This window comes from Hippoglossus hippoglossus, chromosome 5 (assembly GCF_009819705.1).
Source record: "Hippoglossus hippoglossus isolate fHipHip1 chromosome 5, fHipHip1.pri, whole genome shotgun sequence".
In the NCBI taxonomy this organism is placed as follows: domain Eukaryota; kingdom Metazoa; phylum Chordata; class Actinopteri; order Pleuronectiformes; family Pleuronectidae; genus Hippoglossus; species Hippoglossus hippoglossus.
This window is the reverse complement of record NC_047155.1, coordinates 26,146,112-26,167,280: the sequence shown is the minus strand read 5'-3', so window position 1 is coordinate 26,167,280 and position 21,169 is coordinate 26,146,112. Positions and strand designations below refer to the sequence as shown.

The 21,169-nt window shown below is 40.1% G+C and overlaps 2 protein-coding genes across 4 annotated transcripts; both read left to right on the top strand.

The window, feature by feature from the left end:
* The first annotated feature begins 1,509 nt into the window (after nt 1-1,509).
* Nucleotides 1,510-5,518, top strand: snrpe (small nuclear ribonucleoprotein polypeptide E). Its single transcript, XM_034584671.1, has 5 exons — nt 1,510-1,692; nt 2,410-2,436; nt 2,532-2,594; nt 3,893-3,971; nt 5,330-5,518. Exons 1-5 carry the CDS (start codon nt 1,639-1,641, stop codon nt 5,383-5,385), a joined length of 279 nt encoding a protein of 92 aa, XP_034440562.1. The 5' UTR covers nt 1,510-1,638; the 3' UTR covers nt 5,386-5,518.
* A 486-nt stretch (nt 5,519-6,004) lies between these two features.
* LOC117761075 (cell division control protein 42 homolog) lies at nt 6,005-20,889 on the top strand. Of its 3 annotated transcripts, none has more exons than XM_034584669.1 (7): nt 6,005-6,123; nt 12,289-12,429; nt 13,057-13,129; nt 13,393-13,502; nt 14,662-14,859; nt 19,045-19,191; nt 19,258-20,889. In XM_034584669.1, the coding sequence occupies exons 2-6, from the start codon at nt 12,325-12,327 to the stop codon at nt 19,132-19,134; spliced, it is 576 nt and encodes a 191-aa protein (XP_034440560.1). In that variant the 5' UTR covers nt 6,005-6,123; nt 12,289-12,324; the 3' UTR covers nt 19,135-19,191; nt 19,258-20,889. The 3 variants fall into 3 exon arrangements, with proteins under 3 accessions (XP_034440560.1, XP_034440558.1, XP_034440561.1); XM_034584667.1 differs by having other exon boundaries at nt 19,045-19,203; XM_034584670.1 differs by lacking the exons at nt 19,045-19,191; nt 19,258-20,889 and adding an exon at nt 16,091-16,462.
* The last annotated feature ends 280 nt before the right edge of the window (nt 20,890-21,169 follow it).

Here is a 21,169-nt window from a genome sequence, read left to right as displayed (position 1 = left end):
TCTTGGCCTATAATTCTAGAGGCTTGTTCTAATATGTTGGAGTAGCTAAATCCCAGTTTACGATTGAATGTTGATTTTCATTTATCTTCTGTAAACTTCAGCAAACACTTTTTCTGACAGAAATCCTGCTGAAGTACTTGTTTGTGACGTTTGATGTGTCACAGCACACTCTAGAGGCGAATTATGGAATTAGTTTGGATATATAATTCAGCAACAGCAAAAAATAAAACTTTGGACTTAAGTGAGAGACAAAATGTTAAAATTCCTAATTCAATATCACAACTTGCCAACTTATAATAAAAGTGATTATTAAAGTAATTTGTCACCTCCGTATTGAGTTTAAAGACAAAGAGAGCTTTTGGTTAGAGATGTTTGTTAAAGAATAAATCCTGAATTTCTGCAATCCAAAGATAGAGATTTGAACACACTTTGTAACTTTACAAAATAGAACTGGTAATGATCAGTAAAATATCAGTAACATAAATATTCATACAGGTGTAGAGTGAACATGTTTTTAATCCAGTGATTCTGTTGGAGCTGCTCCTTGAGGTCCTTCCACACATCATTGTAAGTCGAAGTGAATGTGTCTTAATATTCACGTTCAGCGAGGACATCTAAAATGTTTATGCTTATAGATCAAAAGTCACTTTACAATTTAATTATAATTCACTGCACAGTGATAACATTGTAAGAGGAAGACCTTCAGTCATTATAAAGAGAGCTAAGAGGTCATGGTCAATATCATCAACATCTCTGGAGCTGTTGGAAACAACATGACTGAGATCTAGAGGCAGCTGAAAAACTCACTATAAAATGTCAAAACAACCGAACACTTCATGTTAAAGTCTAGTCCAGTTGACAGGGAGTCAGATCTCATTACATATTTAATTATAACAATTATATGAAATAGTTTGTACCTGTGAATAAATTCTACATTTTGTTGAGAATTAGTAATGAGTAATTGTGGCATGTGGGAGAAAAAAGGAACAACACTTGATGATGAGAATACCGGATGGATGAAAACGTCGTGCATTCAGTTAAGAAAGTAAAAGCGAAAAGAGGAACAGCTTCTAGAACAGGTCAATGATCTAGACCACACCTCAAAATCCACCATGACAGGAACACAAGCTGAGGCTTTTGGAACGAGCATCACTGCACACCCCTGAGTGAACATCTGTGTGTGGATCTGAGCACCTCTGGATTTGGACTTCAAACTGTCTACACAGTGCAGACAGGATGTACAGACGCTGACAGCAACTGTAGGGGATGGCAAAAAACTAAGGAAGTCTGTATTTATGGTTGGCCGTTGTTGTACAACCACACTAATTTACAGAAAGATTGGTTTTGTTATTAACGGCCCAGGAATTTTGATGTATTATTGTTTTCCTTATAGTATCCTGTTATATTAAATGTACTGGAAGCACAAGTAGTGGTGGAGCTCTGTGTAGGTGCGGTAAAGACCTCCTGCCTGTGGAGGCGCTCTCTCGACGTCATGACACTTTTTAGAGGCACAGGCATTGCACGCGGAAAGGAAACCCGCCATTGAAGCAAATTCCCAACGTGAGTGTGTCGTTGAAGTACGTTTTATTAAAAACTGTGCTATATTTTTCTTCCCTCCGCTGGTACTTTTGTGGAGACATGGCGTACAGAGGACAGGGACAGAAGATCCAGAAGGTGATGGTGCAGCCCATCGTATCCTTTTCATGGCGCCGAGTGACCACCGCGGGTAAACTGGGCTAATGTAGCAGCTAGGTTAGCCTTTTCTTGTTAGCTAGCTAACCATTCATTTTCCAGTAAGGCGAACAATTTAAAACATTTTAACACAAGTATTGTGTAATAAATAGTTGGTTCAAGAAGCAGAAAGTGCTTTGAGCTGAGATATCTTTGCTAACAGTTGTGGTCCTTTGTATTCATTAACATGAACAGTGTGTGGCTCAACCCTTAGCACAGCCGAACTGACTACAACAGTTCTTCTGTTTATATTGTGGAATTCATTACATTATCCTTCTTTCAGCAGATTTCGGCTCATGCATCACTTGGTTAGCTGACAGGACATATGGTAGAGCCGAAACAATTAAATACGTAATAAGCTGGACAATGTATCTGTAACTGAAAGGATTCATCATTGAGCTAAACATCAGCATGCTTCATTTGGCTTTTTTCAGAACAACGTTTTCATATGAGACGTTGTAACCTAAACCGTAGTGAGGTAATTGTACCCCTATATTACTAGCAATGAAAATGAGTGTATTCAGCACTGCTCACCATACTGTGTTCCAGAAAGCTTTGGTCCAGTGTGCAAAATCTGAATAAAAGCAGAACCAGTGAATGTGCATAAATGTGCAAAAACATTTTGTTTGTATTTGTGTCTGAACATAAACATTGAGTTTCCTTAACTCCATGCACCAGAACCTTATTTTCAGGTATCTACAAAATGTAAGTATTAAGTCCAACATTATTTTTACAATCAATTCTGATATGTGTTTTCTTATTAAAATTGTATTCTTATATCTTGATCTTCTTATTCTCAGCGCTCACGGATCCAGGTCTGGTTGTATGAACAGGTGAACATGAGGATAGAGGGCTGTATCATTGTAAGTGGCCTGTTCACTGTTTTTTGTTGTAGTTGTATTGAACTTGAATTTAAATTTCATTCACGTGTAGCTAAATGACAAGATTGTGAGCCCTTGTCCACACTGAGATGGTTATAATATGACAATGGGTACATATGTGGTAAATTATATGAAACTTGCCCACAATGAGATGCTAAATCAGGGCTCCAGAGTGCAACCATTTTAGTCGCACCGTGCAGTGGTTGCACCAGTGCACCTGGAATGTATCCGGTCCCACAAAATATTTTTAAGTAAAAAAACCACTGGGTGTATGGACATTTGCCTTTGACAATCATTAAAGTGATTGATTAATAATTATTTTGTTAGCGTATAGCAGGGATTTTATGTACGCACTCACAGGCATTGCATGCTTAATGTGAGCACATGCGTGATGTGCGTTACTAAAAGGTTGAGAGCATGCTGTGTCGACTACACCCACATTCCTTGTAGGCAAACAGAACAATAAAACGAGAGGACAAACGTAAAGGTTATATATTCACAATGAAGAGAACAATTGATTCTTTTTTCGTCAAGAAAAATGCTACGGTGCCCATTGCACCTGTCCCCGTGGTTGAAATGACCAGCGCAGACCCGACATCATGGGCGGATGACTCATTTAAAAAATAAAGAAGTCTCAAGATCGCGGATTCCATGTACATTTCATTCATGATTGATGGAGATAGACATTTACACAACTGTGTGAAATCGTCTACTGCCGCATCATTTTGTTTGAGTTATATTTGTATGAATTGTCAATTTATTTGAGATTTTCAAGCACTTAAAAACCAGCACTTTCAGTTTGTTTTATCATCACACTTTTTTTTGAGTGCCTTGTGATTAGATTAAACATTTTTCTACGCATTTACTCCTGTTTACAATAATTTACATAATTGGATATGGATTTACCTATGTCTATAGGAAGCGACGCTGAAAATTAAATATTGGGTGCACCTAAAATATGTGCAACCCTGTCTGGAGCCCTGTAAATGAAATACTGCCTAATAAGGAAAACTACTTGTGGAATTACTTGCCTCTGATATAAACAATGATCATTGAGGCTGTTTTCCAAACAACAATTAACTCAAACGTTATCTTTTTTTCAAGTGTCATTGTTCCTGACGAGACTGAACACACGCAAATGAATTTAACATAACGTCCATAAATGCCGTGGAAAATGTGATTGAGCACGGAAAATTGGGCCCAGCTTAATTTTTGTGCCGGGGTAAAATTACCCATGATTGAAGCTAATAGATTTCCTTGCAATTCCTTCTCTGTTGTAGGGTTTTGATGAGTACATGAACCTGGTTCTAGATGATTCTGAGGAAGTCCACATGAAGACTAAGAACAGAAAGCCACTGGGTAAGAGTACACCCCACTTTTCAACCCCTTGTTCAGCTTTCACAGAAGTAAATACTGATCCCAGTCACGATATTCCATGTATATGTAAAATTATAAATTACACATGGAATAATCCCCAAGACAAGCTATGTGCACAGAGCTATACAATGGAACAACAGTGCAACACTTAACGGTAGAGATCTATTTTGTGATTGTGAGAAGTGGGGAAAAATTGAATCATTATAAAACTGGTGGGTTTTAGTCTGTTCACAGCAGCTGTATGTGTGTGATTTGTGAATCTTGATGTTCCATTGTTTATGCATTTGAACATGTCAAATTTAACCCCTTGTTATTTAAAAATGTATTTGTGTTTTCTTTTGTCAAAGATGCACATCTATTGAAAATAGAACATTTAAATTTTGTGGCCTAAACCTTAGTTCTCACTACACGATTTTAGCCAGATTAGCCAGTCTCCATTTATGATGCGTAAACTCTTAAAAGACAGGATTTGAGGGGCTTGCTGACATGTTGCAGAGTTCAACTGTATTTTTAGCAGGGTTAATATCTAGATGTTTGACAACTGTAGCCAATCAGAGTGCATGATGGGGTGTAGATGGTGAAGGTACATGTAGGAGTGATTAGCCCCCTGACTTCAGTCTTTTATGCAAATACTGTACTGTAGAAATTAATTAGCTAAGTTTGACTATGAGCCACACAAAATAAAAAATGCAAGTCTGTGTTTATTAGATATAAAGTCATTTTCCCTGAGTTATGAAAAGAAGTTTTGACATTTTTGTTTCAACTGACCTCTCCTCCAGCCTGACGTGCCATTCTCTGAGCAGGATGACCCAGAATAGCTGGAGGATCTGTCAGAATCACAGTGTCTCTCCTGTGCGTTTTTGTAAACTTGGTTTGGAGACCAGTCTGGTGTTTTCCCTAAAGATAGTGTAGTGTGTGACTCCCTGTCGCCAGCAGGTTGTGTAGTAGGAACTCAGAACGACAACAAGACTTGCCATCACGAGACAGCATATTGTATAAAGTGAACAGCACAGACATCCAACGACTTTTAAAGTTGCATCGTCTGTGCTTGGCATAAGGGTCAGCATACAATTGATTGCTCAGCCTTGAAAAAAATGGACTGACATGTTAACAGCCCTATTGGAGAATATCAAATTCATCCTGTAACCACACAAAAACAAAGTGTTCCTCATCATGCTGACTTCTTTGGTTGACTGTGAATTTATTAAAGCTGTAGATAAATTCTGTCTCTCAGCCATGTCATACTAACACAAGAAATAACTTGCCTCCCATTTTTTCTTTCCACCCATCATCATTCTACTCTGATCCTCCTTCTTTGTTCCTCTATCTGTGTCTCCCAGGGAGGATCATGTTGAAAGGAGACAACATTACCCTGCTACAGAGTGTGACCACCTAGGACAATGCAATCAAATTCCAACTCTCCTCGAAAGAAATATTGTCCTCCTTTTTTTTTCTGTTAAAGATTGAGTGCATTTGTGTTAATGTAACTTAATGGATCCATTTTGGGAATAAAGTTTTTTTTTTCTTACTACTTGTTGTTCCTATCTTAACTTACTCCACTGTACATGTTTAGAACCCTCAAACAACGTTGTTGGGTATTTAGGTCGTTGGACTACAGTGCCATCTACTGGCAGACAACAGTATTACAATGCACTTATGTAGGTCAAATCACACAACATTTACTTGATATAGAAGTAATCTTTTTGATTTGTACAGACTGTGATGTGTAGCTAATGTATCATTTTGTATTATATGAATATAGATGCAGGGAAATTCGTTGTATGAAACGTCTCGTACAAAGTGAGCCTACCGTGATTGACATTAAATACTGTACATACAAACCACTATAGCTTTGGTTAAAGGTTAATTTTTCAGTTGTTAGAATAATGTGACTTTTAAACTGCGGTACAATATTCAGTACTGAAACCACATACTACATAAACTACTGAATGATTTATGATCGTTTGTTTTAATTCCCCCTAATTAGACAGAAGCGGCCTGGTCGTAGTAAAATTAATTAGCGTAATTACGTAGGACTTCAATACGCAACGCAACGTGTCCCTGTGCTGTTGACTGGGAAGCCCCTAGCGCGGAGCTGCCAACGCCCGGCGTACAGACACAAACAGAGGAGACGGTAAGAGGCTAACGTCCGCTTCTCTTTCATAGTGATGTTATGGTTGTTGCTTTGTATTTTGAATCTTATAAACATTTAAGTTGTACATCTGTGGGACGGTTGTTGTAATTGACAGTTTATATAAATATCATCCGGCCACAGCATCCGCTAAGGTTAGCTCAGCTAGCTAGCTAGCAAGCAGACTGGGGAGGATGGGTAGCAAAGCAGGCAGATAGTAGTGGCTAGTAAATCAATCACAGTGAGTTGTGTCTACACATTAATTACATCGTATTTATAGGTGATTTATTTATCTTCTAATAAGCCTAAAAGTAAAGTCAGTCAATGGTTAAAGATGTAGGGGGTTTCTAGTTAGCTGTTAGCAGCTTGGCGAGCTGAGGCGTAACAAACGCCAGGTCTGTAATTTCCTCCTAATCTAAACCCAGGCTGGGGAATCATGTTTGTGCAGTTTGGTGTTTGGGTCAAATATCACTGCCTGTGTTTGAAGAGAGGCAGCTCGGAGTTTTAACGCGGGTTTAGGCAACCGGCAGGAAATTAGGCCAGATTGAGGCCGGGGATATATGGCCGACATACAGCAGCTCAGGCTAATGCATCCACGCTAACGAAAGCTTTTACTGGTCATCTCTGCGTTGTGATCTTAAATGTTTCGGTAGGAAAGTGACGATGATACGTGCAGGATGATGGTTAGTTAGTTAATCTCAAAGTTTGACATGTCTCAAACTGACCACGCTAATGTAACGGTCCATTTTCGGACTGCTCTATTATTTGGGTGGAAGTCAGAGGAAAAATACTTGCGGGTTCTCTGATTTGTGGTCTGCATGTAGCCGGGTTCTTCGACTGTGCTGGAGATAACCAGTCTCTGTTTTAGATAAATGAGGGGGAAGCGTTGACCAATTGTTAAGGAAATGTTAAATCGGGTAGAAGTGTCTACAGAAATGCACAGTGCTTGCATCGAATTAGTTTTGTTGTAAAAATATTTAGGTAGATGCTGTTCAACAGTGTTCGTGTCATGTTGGGGTAAAAAGCCACATCAAGCTGGACGTTAGCAGCTTTCTCTCGTGTATTAGATGACCTGTCCTCACGGTGCTGGCTGGCTGACTAACAAATGCGTGGATTAGGTCAGGCAGCATTATTGCTGCTGCAGCCACCCTCTGTTGACCACCGGCATACTGACGTGTTTTGCATTGTGTTTGTCATATATCTCACAGTTGCGCCCATCAGAAGTTTTTACATGGTCTTATATAGTAGTATATAGTTGAATGAAAATCAAGTTTTTACACTGTTGAATGACTGAAACGGGGATCACTTCTCATCCTCAGCATATTAAGTTTATTTACCAGCTTTCTGTAAGGAATAATGTTACCTGATTCCCAACCAAGTGTTTGGTAATCCATATTGTCCTTTCACTCATACACTAGGCTGCAAAAATATACAGGCAATTTAATAAGTGATTGTTGTATTCCTTGTGGAGTAGGGTACCAAATTGCTAGCAGGAAAGTTTTCAATTTTCTTTCATGCCACCTGCTCACAGGATGCAGTCCTTGTCAGTGATAGTTTCACCTGCCAGAGGGAAGTTAACTAGGACGTCCGTGCTATTCAATCCCCTTCCATTGCAGATGCGTACAAACCAATAGAAGTCACTTTTACAGCAGTGGGGATGTAAACCCCCACCACTCTCACCATGAACATTCGCAGTTGGCAGTTGATAGGATTTTGGTCTCGTGGTTAATATGAATATAAATTTGTAGTGACTGTTTAATAGGCAGCAGCGCTAAATAGTATGTAGACCTAACAGACTGCAAAGACTACAAAGATAAGTCTAGCCTACTTTGCAAATGAATTAATGTTAAAGAAATGACTTTGTTCAGTGTGTTGTAAGCAGACATCACCTGTGCACTGTTTGTCAAACCACGATCACACTGAAACATTTGGCGCTTGCAGTTTTGTCCCTCCTGCTTCTCTCAATGACACCCCCACCCCCACACAGTGGTGCAGAGCTCTGCAGTGGGTTAGCGCTGACATACTGGAACTTGTGGAGGAGAAATAGGGGAATACTGTGGTGTGGTCCACATACTATGTGTTTTTCAAAATGCACGCTGCACCAAGCAGCACTGCCATGTTCCAGACAAATTCAAGGTCAGATTTATGAAGGTATTTTCACATCACAGCAGGAAAACAGCAAGTGTAAAATAAGAATGATTTAATTAACTAAAAGGTGCAGCCAGCTATTATTTATTATATTTTTAATTATGGTTTAATATGCAGGTAATTATTTGATTGTTTTATATGCAAAATACATGCTTCCATCTCCAGGAAGTTTCACTGCAATTCACACTTTAGGACACATGACTCACAGGGGGTGGGTGGGTCAACAACCCATAATGACTCCCAAGGAAACCAACAGCAGGGTGAGTCCAGCCTCTCAGGTAAAGACCCTACAAGTTAAACACCTGGGACTCCCAGCAGTCAGTTAGAACTGAAGAAGCCTCTTGGATGAGAGCTGAAACATCTTCAAGAAATTCAACCAATCCCAATGATCTGTTTTTAGCACTTGAATATATCATGAGCTGGATGACCGAGACTCTCCACGGACAAAATACATAGTAACACTCCTGAAAATGCACATCTCGTGACCACCATGTACAGTGGGAATACACCCGCCAGTGTACGCAGGTTGCTTGAATAGTAAAATGCAGAATTTCACTGGACAACAGCCGTTTACAAAGACAACAGGGTCAGTAAAGCTTGGTTGGCGAGGCTAATGCCAAATGTTTTCTTTTGGAAGGTGTCATGTTATTGGAGCCAAACAAATCAGCGAAGGCTACGTTATTACCCAAAACACCCAATCAGCAATCGATTGTGAGTGTGTATGTCATTGTTTCCGTAATCTTCATTCCTGCCTGTCCAGACTAAAACACAACCCTGGAGTTATTAAGCCACAATTTGACATGCAGTTTTTCCCGAACTTAAGCAGCTCTCAAACTCCAGAGTAGTATGGATGCAAGGCGCTGAGTGATCCATGCTGATCCATGCTTTTCAAATGAAAATGGAAGCCATTTTTCCAGTGAAAATTACAAAAAAGTATTGATTATTAAGAAAGTCGACAATCTATTTTCTTTCATTTATTACTTGACAAATCTTCTCAGCTCTAACTAAATTCCATGCTGCAACTTTAGTTTCCGGTTTTTGGCTGTATGCCTGCTGGCTCACTGTCATGGCGTACAGGGACACTCTGAACGGAACACTGTTGTGCAGCTTAACAGGTGACCTGTCATGACCACAACACTGTTTGGATTCTGAAAATTGTCATGCAATGATCACTTGGCTTTTTGCTCATTTTCAGCATCGGTGTGTGGTAGTGTTCTGATCACATCTTACCAAAATAAAAAATGAAAATGTGTTTAACAGAATCGTTTGGGGTTCAGTTGTGAGGCGAGATTTAAAACCCAGGTGGCAGTGCTTGTTTATGGTGACATCTTCATCAGAGTAGTGTGTTTTGTTGATCAGACCATTGTTGTACTTAAATCTTATTTTCAAGTTTCTTTTGAAGTGATAACAGAAGATGCATTCAGGTTTCTTCCACCCCTGCAGCATTGAACTTTACTGTCACAAGACACTCCTTAAATGATTTTTGACAATGCTGTAATATATGTAAACATAATGCCCAGTCAGATGAGGATCATATGAGCCTTTTTTCCATGACATCTTTATTGTTTCAGACAATTGCTGATTTGTGGAATCAGCATTTTGTGGAATAAAGACAACCCCCATCTCTTTTCTTTTTATTTCCTTCTGATCTAAATACATTTTGTCAAGCACAGCCACAACATTCCCAGCATCTTTTCTGTGAAGTACATTGATGCCATGTTATTTTCTATCTTAATGGTCTGTCTCCAGCTGTGGCTATGAATGGCCCCTCAATCCCTTGAATTAGAAAATCTCATGCTGACATAAGGACACTTCCATGTGTGTTTGATTGGGGAGTCGCAGTTATTTATTGAGGACTTGAGGTTATCTGACCATAAATACCCCAGTGTCAATGAGTTTTTACACAGGTTTTGGTTAACAGCATCTTCAGATGTAGGTCAGGATTCCATTCTACTGTTGTTCGAGGGTTTTTGGTTGTCAAGAAATGAAAGCAGCATGTGGTGTTGAGCTTCTCGTGGTCTTCTTTTTTTCGTCTCCTGTAAGTCCTGCTCACACAAAATGTCAATTTTGTAACAAAGTTGTGATTTAGATCTAAGTGATGCCCAAAGATTCAAGGCTGTGATGGCTAGATAGATAGTCAGATACTTTATTAATCCCGAGGGAAATTCCAGCATCCAGTTGCACACTAAACAGTCAAACACAAGAATCAAAATGAGTCAAGAATAAGTACACTTCAGTGAGATGAAAGTCTAGCCACAAGAACTACTACAAAACTGTCACTGTAAAGAAGTATATTCTAATGGGAATATTGACAATACAGATATATTATGTATAAGCTGATTGAAAGACAAGTAACTAAGCCAGAGTATTGAAGCTAAATATAAATACAGATAGATGAAGATAAATAACTGAAGCTATACAAAGTTGTGCGTTAGATAAACATAAGCAGTAGTGGTGAGAGTCTGGCAGCCTAGTGACATGGTTAATGCATTAATTGATCTCGTTTTGCAATATCTGAGAGGAGTTGTACAGTCATGGGGCCTGGAGGATGAAAGACTTCCTCAGTCTGTCTGTGGAGCAGCACTGAGAAAGCAGTCTTCCACTGAATGTATTCTGCCTGGTCAGTGTGCTGTGAAGGGGGTGGTCTGTATTGTCCATAATGTCCAGCAGTTTGTTTTGGGTCCTTCTTTCTGCCACTTATATGAGGGATTTCAGCTCCGTGCCCACCACAGAGCCAGCTCTCTTCACCAGTTTGTCCAGCCGTGTAGCATCTCTTCTTCATGCTGCCTCCCCAGCCCACCACAGCATAAAAGAGGACACTCGCAACAACTGACTGGTAAAACATCAGCAGCAGTTTCCTGCAGATGTTAAAGGACCCTAGCCTCCTCAGGAAATAGAGCCAGCTCTGCCCCTTTACGAGGAGGGTGTCTGTGTTCGCTGGCCAGTCCAGTCTATCATCCAGCTGCAGTCCGAGGTATTTCTAGGTCCTGACCACCTCAACATCAGCCCCCTCGATGGAGACTGGCTGCAGATGTGGCCTGGTCCTCCAGAAGTCCACAACTACTTCTTTGATCTTGGAGGTTCAGCTGTAGATGGTTCGACCTGCACCATTTAACAAGGTCTGCTACATATGGCATGACTCAGAGTTGTGTTTGAACTCAAAGGTGTAGACGGTAAAAAGACAGGAGAGAGCACAGTCCCCTGCGGTGCACCAGTGCTACTGACCACGGTCTCAGAGATGCAGTCCCTCAGCTTCACATACTGTGGTCTCCCTGTGAGGTAGTCTGTAATCCAAGTTAACAGGTTTGAGTCCACCCTCATCTCTGTCGGCTTGTCTCTCAGAAGGAGAGGCTGTTTTGTATTGTAGGTGCTGGAATATTGAAAAACATTTCCCAATGCGCTGCTCCCTTTGTCCAGGTGAGAGTTAGTCCTGTGTAGCAGAAAGAGATCAGCTGAATGGTCTGTCTGTAAATGGTCTGTATTTTTATAGTGCTTTTCTAGTCTTGATGACCACTCAAAGCGCTTAATGTGCTCACTCAAATGTATCAATCATTATGGGTTGATAAGTATTGATAATGTGACGGTCATTTCAAACAAGTTGACGTTTAAACTAGCTGGTCGAAGACGTCTGCTGAGTCGGTTTGTGTGTGTGAGAGAGAGAGAAAAGTGAGTGTGTTTGCGTGCATACGTGAGTGAGCAATGTGATATCGCCCCTTATCTTAAAAAGGGCTGTTACCTTCCCTCAAGTTCTCTGACTGTCATACAGATGCTACATAATTTGGTTATGGTAATCGACCGTTTATAGTGATCAGTTTGGCACAAACGTGATCACAAAAAGCGGTTTCCACTGTATTTGGTGTCATGTTTACTTAAGTAAAAGTATTTCATCCACTTTGATTCAGTGTTGTAAAAAAAAGCTTAAAGGCCATAGAGGCTGTACCCTGTGGGCAGCAGTTTTAATATTTGCTCTCAGTGCCATTAACTAATGAAGTTGTGTCTCCTTTTGTTTTTCTCTCCCAGATCTTGAATGAGTAGCGAAGACTGTAAAACGCAGCTATGCAGACCATCAAGTGTGTTGTAGTTGGGGACGGTGCTGTGGGTAAAACATGCCTGCTCATCTCTTACACCACAAACAAGTTTCCCTCTGAATATGTACCTACGGTAAGTGTGTGCACACTGATTGACAGAACTTCTACTGACGGAATGTAAATATGGTCCATCTTTTAGCCGCTGCTCGCTCACAGTTGACAGATGATTTCTATTCCACTTCCTCTGTGCACAATTTACCAATTTAGATTGATGTATTTGTTATAATGAAATGCCTTTAATTCTGAACAATAGAAAACCGGATGATCTGATGAACCCTATGAACCAAATAATTAGTCTTAATTAATCTAATTGCAGGTTATTTGTGACAGTTGTTTAGACAGGTTAGCCTTTTAGCTAGTGTTAATGATAACTGTAAACATTAACAAGAAGTCAGTCTTCCAGGTCATTTGCTGTTATTGAGCACTACGGTTCTTCTGAATACTTAACAATAAATGTATCTTGTGTTTTTATGCTGCCTTCAACATGCGTCAAACCATGGTAAAATTGGGTTTGACCATCTGCAGCAAGATAGTGCAGCTGTAGAGCCATTCTAACAATATTGAATGATATTTACTTAGAAGAGATAACTTCTCATTCAGTGTTTCACTATCAATACCATGTTTCTCACAAAATGTATTTGTACATAATGTATAGATCATTTATAATAACTAACCCTTGGTTTTGTTGTGTGTGTTATAGGTCTTTGATAACTATGCTGTTACTGTAATGATTGGAGGCGAGCCCTACACTCTGGGCTTGTTTGATACAGCAGGTTTGTCTTATTTTTCCAACCATCCCTTTAAATTGGTTCATCCAGGGTCTCCATTTTATGCAATTATTGTCTATTAAGCCCCTGTCATCATGCACTGTACAGTGAAGTAAAATTAAATAATGAATAAAAAGTATGTCTTTATATTTCATCCACAGACTAACATTTGTTGATTTCTAGTGTGATAGTTTCAGTTAGTTCTCAGGTTTAGACAGAGGTGAGTCCTGTGAAAATGTTTACATTTTTGGATGTGTTTTTTTTTTCAGGTCAGGAAGACTACGACAGGTTACGACCTCTGAGTTATCCCCAGACAGATGTCTTCCTCGTCTGTTTCTCTGTTGTGTCCCCCTCCTCGTTTGAAAACGTTAAAGAAAAGGCAAGTGCAGCCCATGCTCCTTTCTTAACTGAATAATGAATGTTTTGTTCTAAGTTTTTTCCTTATTAATTTATCAGGAATTCTTAAATCTTAGGGTTGGGTGATTGGAGGGGGGGGTCATTTTATTTTGTTAACCTAATGGCCTGCCTCAGAGAATTAATTCAACTGTATAAATTAACCTTGGAACTGGCACGTATTATATACTACATCAAATGTTATATTCATTCAGTCCATCCTGACTCTGCTCGCTCACTTTTCTTTCTCTCTCTCTCTCTTGCACTGACACACACAACACCAACTCAGCTGACGTCTCTGATCCACTACAGTTTAAACGTTGATTTGTTTTAGCCATATTATCACTGATCACCACATAATCATCGATACTTTTCTTAATTGAGTGAAATCTTTTTTCATAGCTGCACACATTCATTCTTTTATTCAGCCTCTCCTGGCTCCACCCGCTCTCTTACTCTCTCTCTTTGACACACACACATGCACTCACCAACACACTAACAAAGTCATCAGACACATGTGTAAACTTACACTCAGTAAAAACAACAGAATTTGGTCTTCACGAACACAAATGTTGTTTATTTGCTCACAGAGCAGTGAAGTGAGATGTGATCACAAATGGTCACAGCTTTTACTTATTGCAAACTTTATTGTTTTGTAGATTTAATTTTCAAACATCAATCTCTACTCACCCATAATGACCAAATAAAAACAAGTTTTTCGTCTTATTCCAAGAGCTATTGGGATTTTTGTGGTTGTGAACAAACACTGCATTTGAATACTGATTCAATTACTATCGTAACGGTCGGCAACTGTGTTGTTCTCCTTAGACTAAGCCTAAGTCTAAGACACGATCAGAGGCTCATAAGAGGTTGTTGAATGAGAAGAAATAATTATCTTTACTTTTTTTGAGTTGCTCAAATTCTTCTGTCCAGTAGACAAGATATCCAATATGGACATAAAAAGGAAATAGGTGATCTGGCAGAGACTGGAGGACATTTTTCAGAAAAGGGGCAGAAGTTGGACTGTTATTTTTCTAGTGGATCTGACCGTCATTAACAGTGACTCAAACTTGATTCAGCATGGAAGAACCCACTATTACAAATCTGATGTTAAAAGCATGTGTGCATGTTGTGTTTTTATCCAGTGGGTTCCAGAGATCACCCATCACTGTCCAAAGACCCCCTTCCTCCTAGTTGGGACGCAGATTGACTTGCGGGATGACCCCTCAACTATAGAGAAGCTGGCCAAGAACAAGCAGAAGCCCATCGGCCCGGAGACAGCCGAGAAGCTGGCGAGAGACCTCAAGGCTGTGAAATATGTGGAGTGCTCAGCCCTCACACAGGTAATACACAGTAACTATGTACATATACACAATTCGCAGTCTCTCATACACTCCATTCACACCAAAAAAGAAAGTGGAGGAAAGAGGAACCTGTCCACATGTCCCCCTGGCCTGTGCACGCTGTGGTTGGTTTATTTTGCATGCTGGTTTGGTTTCAGTGACTGTTCTACCTTGTGAATTCAGCGATGTTACAAATAGTAAATCATCAGCTGTCTTCATATAGCTTAGAAACCTTCCCTGTACAGAGGCTCTGCCTCCCACAACCAGAGTTGAATGTGTGCTCGTAGAGGTATCAGACAAGGCTTTGAGGGATTTGGATTAGCAAATTCATATTAAAACTAAAATATGAAGAAAAAAAAATAACTCAATGACATATGACTTAAAGACTGCCATCACAACCTGACCAAGGCTCAGTCAGTAAGAGACATGTTTGAAGAGGAGGAGGTAAAAGGGAGATCTTGGCAAGTTAGCCAGCTTCATTGTTTTTTTAAACTGTTCATGGAGTGTAGGGAAACTTTAAAAATCTACGACGAAGGCCAATTGTTTAAGCTAACTTCATGTAATTCAGAGGCTGAGAAATAAAAGTGTTTGTTAACATGGGCAATTCTGTCAGCTCTTCAGAAAACCCTTTTTAGGTTTTAGGTCAATGTTTTCAAACAATGCTTGGATTATAGAGGTTGTCTTTACTCTGCGCCTCAGGTTTTAATAGGGTTAAAAAAGTCAGTCAATGTTTTATGAGTTGATCTGCTCATGTAGTTGATGCATAGAAACTCTAGGTAGGTAATGATAAGAACACGACTCAAATGATAAGATGAGTTGCGCCTTACTCACTCACTCACTCACACAGAGAACAATGGTGTTGATGGGGCTGAGGTGTCCCCCCCCCTCCCCTTCAACTCCCTGTTCTGCTCCTTCCTTCCTCCACCCCTCCCCTGGCACTACTGTTGCATAGCTGCTGATGTCATTTCCTGTTTCCTGTCTGGGATCTCAGCATTCGGTCCACACCTCACATTCAGCCCACTGTTGAACGACTGCCGCCTCTGAGCTCAACACTATTGCACTTCCGCCTCCATCTTTGTGCATCTCCTTCACACAGTGGTCATGTATCTCTTACAGGTCTCTGTGTTTCCTCCTCCTTCTGCCATGTTCCTCTTCTCCTCTCTCCCACCTACCCCTCTCTGTGTTTTCTGTGCTAACTGTGCTGTTCTCTTCCTTTCTCCTGTCGTTGTAGCGAGGGCTGAAGAATGTATTTGACGAAGCTATCCTAGCTGCCCTTGAGCCACCTGAGACGCAGGGAAAAGGGAAATGCTGTATATTTTAAACTCTCTGTGCCACTTCTCTCATGACTGCTCTTATTCTCTCATTCCTTTACCCCCTCTTTCTCCTTTCTTATCTTCTCCTCTCCTCACTCTATCTCTTTACATGTGCTGCTTTTTTAACCTAGTCCCAATCTCAGACATCTAACCAGTCCATCATACTGATATTAGTCTTATCCCCTGCCACTAACTACTACTGCAACTAATCTGTGTTCTGGCCTCATTCACTCTACTGCCTTTTTACACTTCAGTGACTTGTTGCCTGACCTCCAACTGCTGACATTTAGTTTGTTTACTGTGGTAATTAACTTCATATCTTATTTCTGGACTGATTTATGTCCACTTAGTTTTAAATTGTAAATCTTCTTGCATTTTTAGTTTTCCTACTTCGGTCCGGTGCTTCATTCATGTGGCCCCTGGCCAGCAGTCAAACTGAATCTTACAGAGGATGCAGGATGTAATTTGGGATGTAGCCATTGTTTTAGTTTCTCTCCCTTCTATCCTGGAGTAGTAGTGAATGTGGGGGGTGGGTTCAGACCACGGCGAGGGGCAGTGGCTTCAAATAGAAAATGATCTATACACTAAACAGAGCTTCCATTTCTAATGCTAATGTATTTTTTGTACTACTATTGATCAATCAATCAATCAATCAAATTTTATTTGTATAGCCCATATTCACAAATCACAATTTGTCTCATAGGGCTTGAAGTGATGTGGTGATAAACACAGCGTAAGAGTATGACTATGGTTACATATACAGTGCACTCATTCACGATAATAACAAAGCAACACCTGATTTGTTTTTCAAATTGTTTAAAAAGGAAAAACTGAAATATCACATTGATGGTAGTATTCAGATGTTTTGCTATTACTTGAAATTTGAGTCAGACACCTATTTCTTTAGATGTTTCTACATCTTGAATGAAAATAAATGAAATAAGAATTAAGATAAATGATTGACTAATGCTTTTGAAAAACACTCACTATCTATACAAGGTCTCACAGCTGATGAAGTATATCAGAGCAAAAACCAAACCATGAGGTTGAAGGAGCTACTACCTCCAGAGCTCAGAGACAGGATTGTGTCGAGGCACAGATCTGGGTTAAACTACAAAAACACTTTCTGCTGCATTAAAGGTTATTTTCTAAGAGCCTCAGTGTCCTCCATCCACTCTTAAATGGAAGACGTTTGGTTTAACCAGGATTTAGACAAATTTAGAGATTGAGGGATAATAGTCTTGGTAATAGACGAGGCCAAGAACCTGATGGTCACTCTGGATGTGAAAAGAGAAACGTACAGAAGAACAAGCATCACTGTTGCACTCTTATCAATCTTGGCTTCTTGGCAGTGGTCACACAAAAGCATCCATACGGAGAGACGCGTGAAAGCACCCAAAGGACAGAGAATGGAGGGATCATTCCCATTCCAATACCACCCTAACGGTAAAGCAGCATCAGATTGCGTAGTAGTTGTTGGTGTTTTTTTCCAGCAGAATCGGGGTTAAGGGAAGACTGAACAAGGTGCAGAGATATCCTTAAAGTAAACCTGGTCCAGAGACTGAGCTTGAAAGTCCATTTTACAATCAGCGAATTGGATTTATATCCCAATCAACATCTTTGAAAACAATACTAGAGGAGACTTGAGGCTGTAATCGCTGCATAAAGTTCTTCAACTAAACACTGAGTTAAGGGTCTAAATATGTCAGTGTGATATTTGATCTTTTCTTTGTAAAACATTTGAAACACTCGAAGCATAAGGCTGCAACATAAAAATGTGAAAATAGTAAAGGGTTTCTAAATACTTTGTGAATGCACTGCAGGACTTTTAAATGCTAATGTCAGATAGAGTGTGTTTGGCCATTTCGTTATTATAACCACTAGATGACATCTTGTACTTTTTGGTACTAGAATACTATTGATTTCCAAATTGGTTCATTTGGTTCAAGTTTCTTTTAAGATTAAATATTCTAAATACAATGGTTTGTCTTATTTGGCCCAATGCTCTCTATATACGACATCAACGTGCCATCAACTGTGGTGCATATCCTGCTTTGTTAGAAGTCCAGATAATATAAAAGCTATGATTGTGTGAAATGACCTGTATAACAAATTAATAAAGGACAGATGAACTTGCTCTCTTCTCTCTGGCTCCCTTCTTGTTCCAGTGCTTTGTCAGAGAAGAATTTAACAGCGAGTTGAGCCAGGCTGAGGGGCTTACTGGTTTACTGGTTTATTGCATAGTGCAGCATTGTGTCGGAGCAGCTCTGGTTACTTCACATGACTGAGCTCATGGTGTAAGCCGCTCCGCTCAGGGGCAAAAAGAGAAAAAACATTCACGGTTAAGTTTTTTTACTTGTATATTTTCTCTTGAGTCTGGATGTGTTCCTGCAGGGTATTAGTCATCAGTATCAATCTGAAGAATAGAGCCAAGGAGAAAACACAGGAGGTGTGGAATAAAAAGGCTGCCGTGTGTGTTTGTGTGTTGCTGTGGCATCAGGGACTGAGTTGTGTTTTTCCTCCACTTTCTTGGTTGATTTCAACTGCACCTACACATGCATGTTATATATGTTGAAACTTTATCCCTAACCCCTCTCTCATTTACTGAAACAACCACAATAAGGTGTTTGTCATTTATTTGCATTATTGTTTAATTTTTTTTTTGTCCCCAGCAGGTCTTGCATTGTGTTTATGAAACCCCCAATAAATGATGTTCAGTGACTCTTCTGTTTTCACCTGGTTATTCTGCCTGTGTTCAAGCTGATCGCTTGCTCAGCCTTTTTTTATTTGACCTTTTTGTGTGTCTGTGTGTGTGTGCTTGTTTGCGATGCCCCCTCACTGAGCCCGTGTGTTTGTGTGTTTGTGTTCACAGAAAGGCCTAAAGAATGTGTTTGATGAGGCGATATTGGCTGCATTGGAGCCCCCAGAGCCCAAGAAGAAACGCAAATGTGTGCTGCTATGAGAGGCTCCTACCTTTTTTCAGATCACTCACACATACAACACATCCTTAAATACATACATACATACATACATACATACATACATACATACATACATACACACACACACACACACACACACACACACACACACACCCCTTCCCCCAAACCCCTTTCCCTTGCTCTACTAAAGCTGGTTGACAGCATTGTCCTCCACAAGAAGTAAAACAGCTGACCAAGTTTCAGATAATTCTCTGCAATAATAAAAGAAGCCTCACCCCGAGGTCTGAGTTGGGACAGAAGATGAACCTAACCTGGCCAATAGGCCGCTGTGGGCTCCCAGCAGGAGGTGATCCAGATACCAAGCTTACACCCAAGTAGAATTCACTCTGTCAAGCGTTTGATAGATTGATCTTAATTCAGTAAGTGTTGTGGCCTCATCAATTTCAAGAGGCCTGGCCATTTAGTTGTCCTCCGCCACTGTAAAGCTTCCATGGAAATAAGCCCCGCCCCAGCCAACTGATTGGTGGCTGCTCATGCTGCTGGTCGTCCTGCCCCCCCACCCCCACCCCCCTTGACGAGCACACATCGCCTGACCCCTATGTTCCTCGAGGAATTACAAACAGAGTAGTTTTATTTGCCAACACCCTCTTTCCTCCTGAAACAAACGACAAGTCTGAGATATATTTATTTCATGTTCCAGATAGATGCACCCTGAACCACTAAAGAAACTGTGTAGGTCTGATAGGACTCATTCATTCAAACAGTCAGGCTAAAACTCCTCACAGCTCTCTTTCTATGAGGAAGTCGAACAGGTTAATATCGCCATCGACCCTTCAGTCCTCTATGTGCAGTCCATTTGGAGTGTGGTAATCACTTGAGCTAAAGGCATCCAGTAGTAATGGGTCCGCTAGTCGACCACAGGAATTGGCCTTTTAGATGCAGGGAACTTAAACAGTGTTAGCAGAACAAGCGGTGTGTTCTTCATGTGTTGCCAGGGACCGAGGGAGAGTAAAGCAGGGCACTGTTTAAACACCGTCATCCCCTCACACTTAGAATGGGTACAGCAGAGGCATCTGGGTAAAAACTACCGTTTCTTGGCTGAAGTTCCATATGTAGACGACTTACAAATGAAGACGAATTTCCACCAGATTTCTGTGCCAAGTCAGAATTTGGTGGCCTCCTGCAGTGTGTTGTTGTATCCAGGCCGAGTGTCTGCGGTGTGAAGGGCTGTCCAGTCTGTCGTACCCATTCCAAGTGTGCTGCGCTGCGTGTAGCTGAACCTTGGTCTCTGTTTTAAATGATAGGTTTAACAGATGTAATTATAATGTAAGCTGGCACACGATGTTGATGTAGGCTCCAGGTGTTTTTACCAAAATCTTTTTTTGTTTTCTTCATTATTTCTTTTTGTGCTGTTTTTTTTATTTTATATATATAAATATATTAAAAAAAGGTTACTTTCACTCCTTTTACATTTAGGGGTCGGAACTCATCTGAACTCTTAGCTGCCAGTTTATACCAAGAAAACCACTGATTGGTTTAGTTGAATAAAAACCTCCAATGGCAGAGAGACTGTTTGATAAAGGTTATTTGTGATTGGTTGGTTCTTGTTTTTCTTTACTGGTGGCTTAGAGTTGGGTGGACGTCCAGCCCGAGTCAATATAATTATTATAACCTGTTGTTGTTTTGGTGCAAAACCAAATGCTTTGTCTAAAGTCTTTGTTCTTTGTATATGCATTCTTTTCAAAAATATTAAACTTATACCTTAATTGCCTTTACCACTTTTCCCCTTGGTTTTTATTGGTATATATATATAAAATCAGTTTACATGATTTTCAAAGTTATTTCTGTATGTTAGCTTACTTTTAATATTTCAATGGCATCAAGTAACAAGTGATTTTATTTCACCCTCTAACACAGGAGATGTTATCTATCAGTTTGTAACAAAACCAAAGGTAACACATGCAAATAGGTGGCACTATAGTTCAAAGTGTTTAGCATACCTTGTGTACAAATATCTGGTTTTCTCTCAGTAATACGAGTGATTGATATCAGTTC

Coding starts and splice junctions, on each gene's coding strand:
- snrpe (XM_034584671.1), top strand. CDS start 1,639: ATGGCGTACAGAGGACAGGGACAGAAGATCCAGAAGGTGATGGTGCAG. Junction 1,693..2,409: donor AGGTGATGGTGCAGCCCATC/GTATCCTTTTCA, acceptor TCCATGCACCAG/AACCTTATTTTCAGGTATCT. Junction 2,595..3,892: donor GGATAGAGGGCTGTATCATT/GTAAGTGGCCTG, acceptor TCTCTGTTGTAG/GGTTTTGATGAGTACATGAA.
- LOC117761075 (XM_034584669.1), top strand. CDS start 12,325: ATGCAGACCATCAAGTGTGTTGTAGTTGGGGACGGTGCTGTGGGTAAA. Junction 13,130..13,392: donor GGGCTTGTTTGATACAGCAG/GTTTGTCTTATT, acceptor TTTTTTTTTCAG/GTCAGGAAGACTACGACAGG. Junction 13,503..14,661: donor TTGAAAACGTTAAAGAAAAG/GCAAGTGCAGCC, acceptor GTTTTTATCCAG/TGGGTTCCAGAGATCACCCA.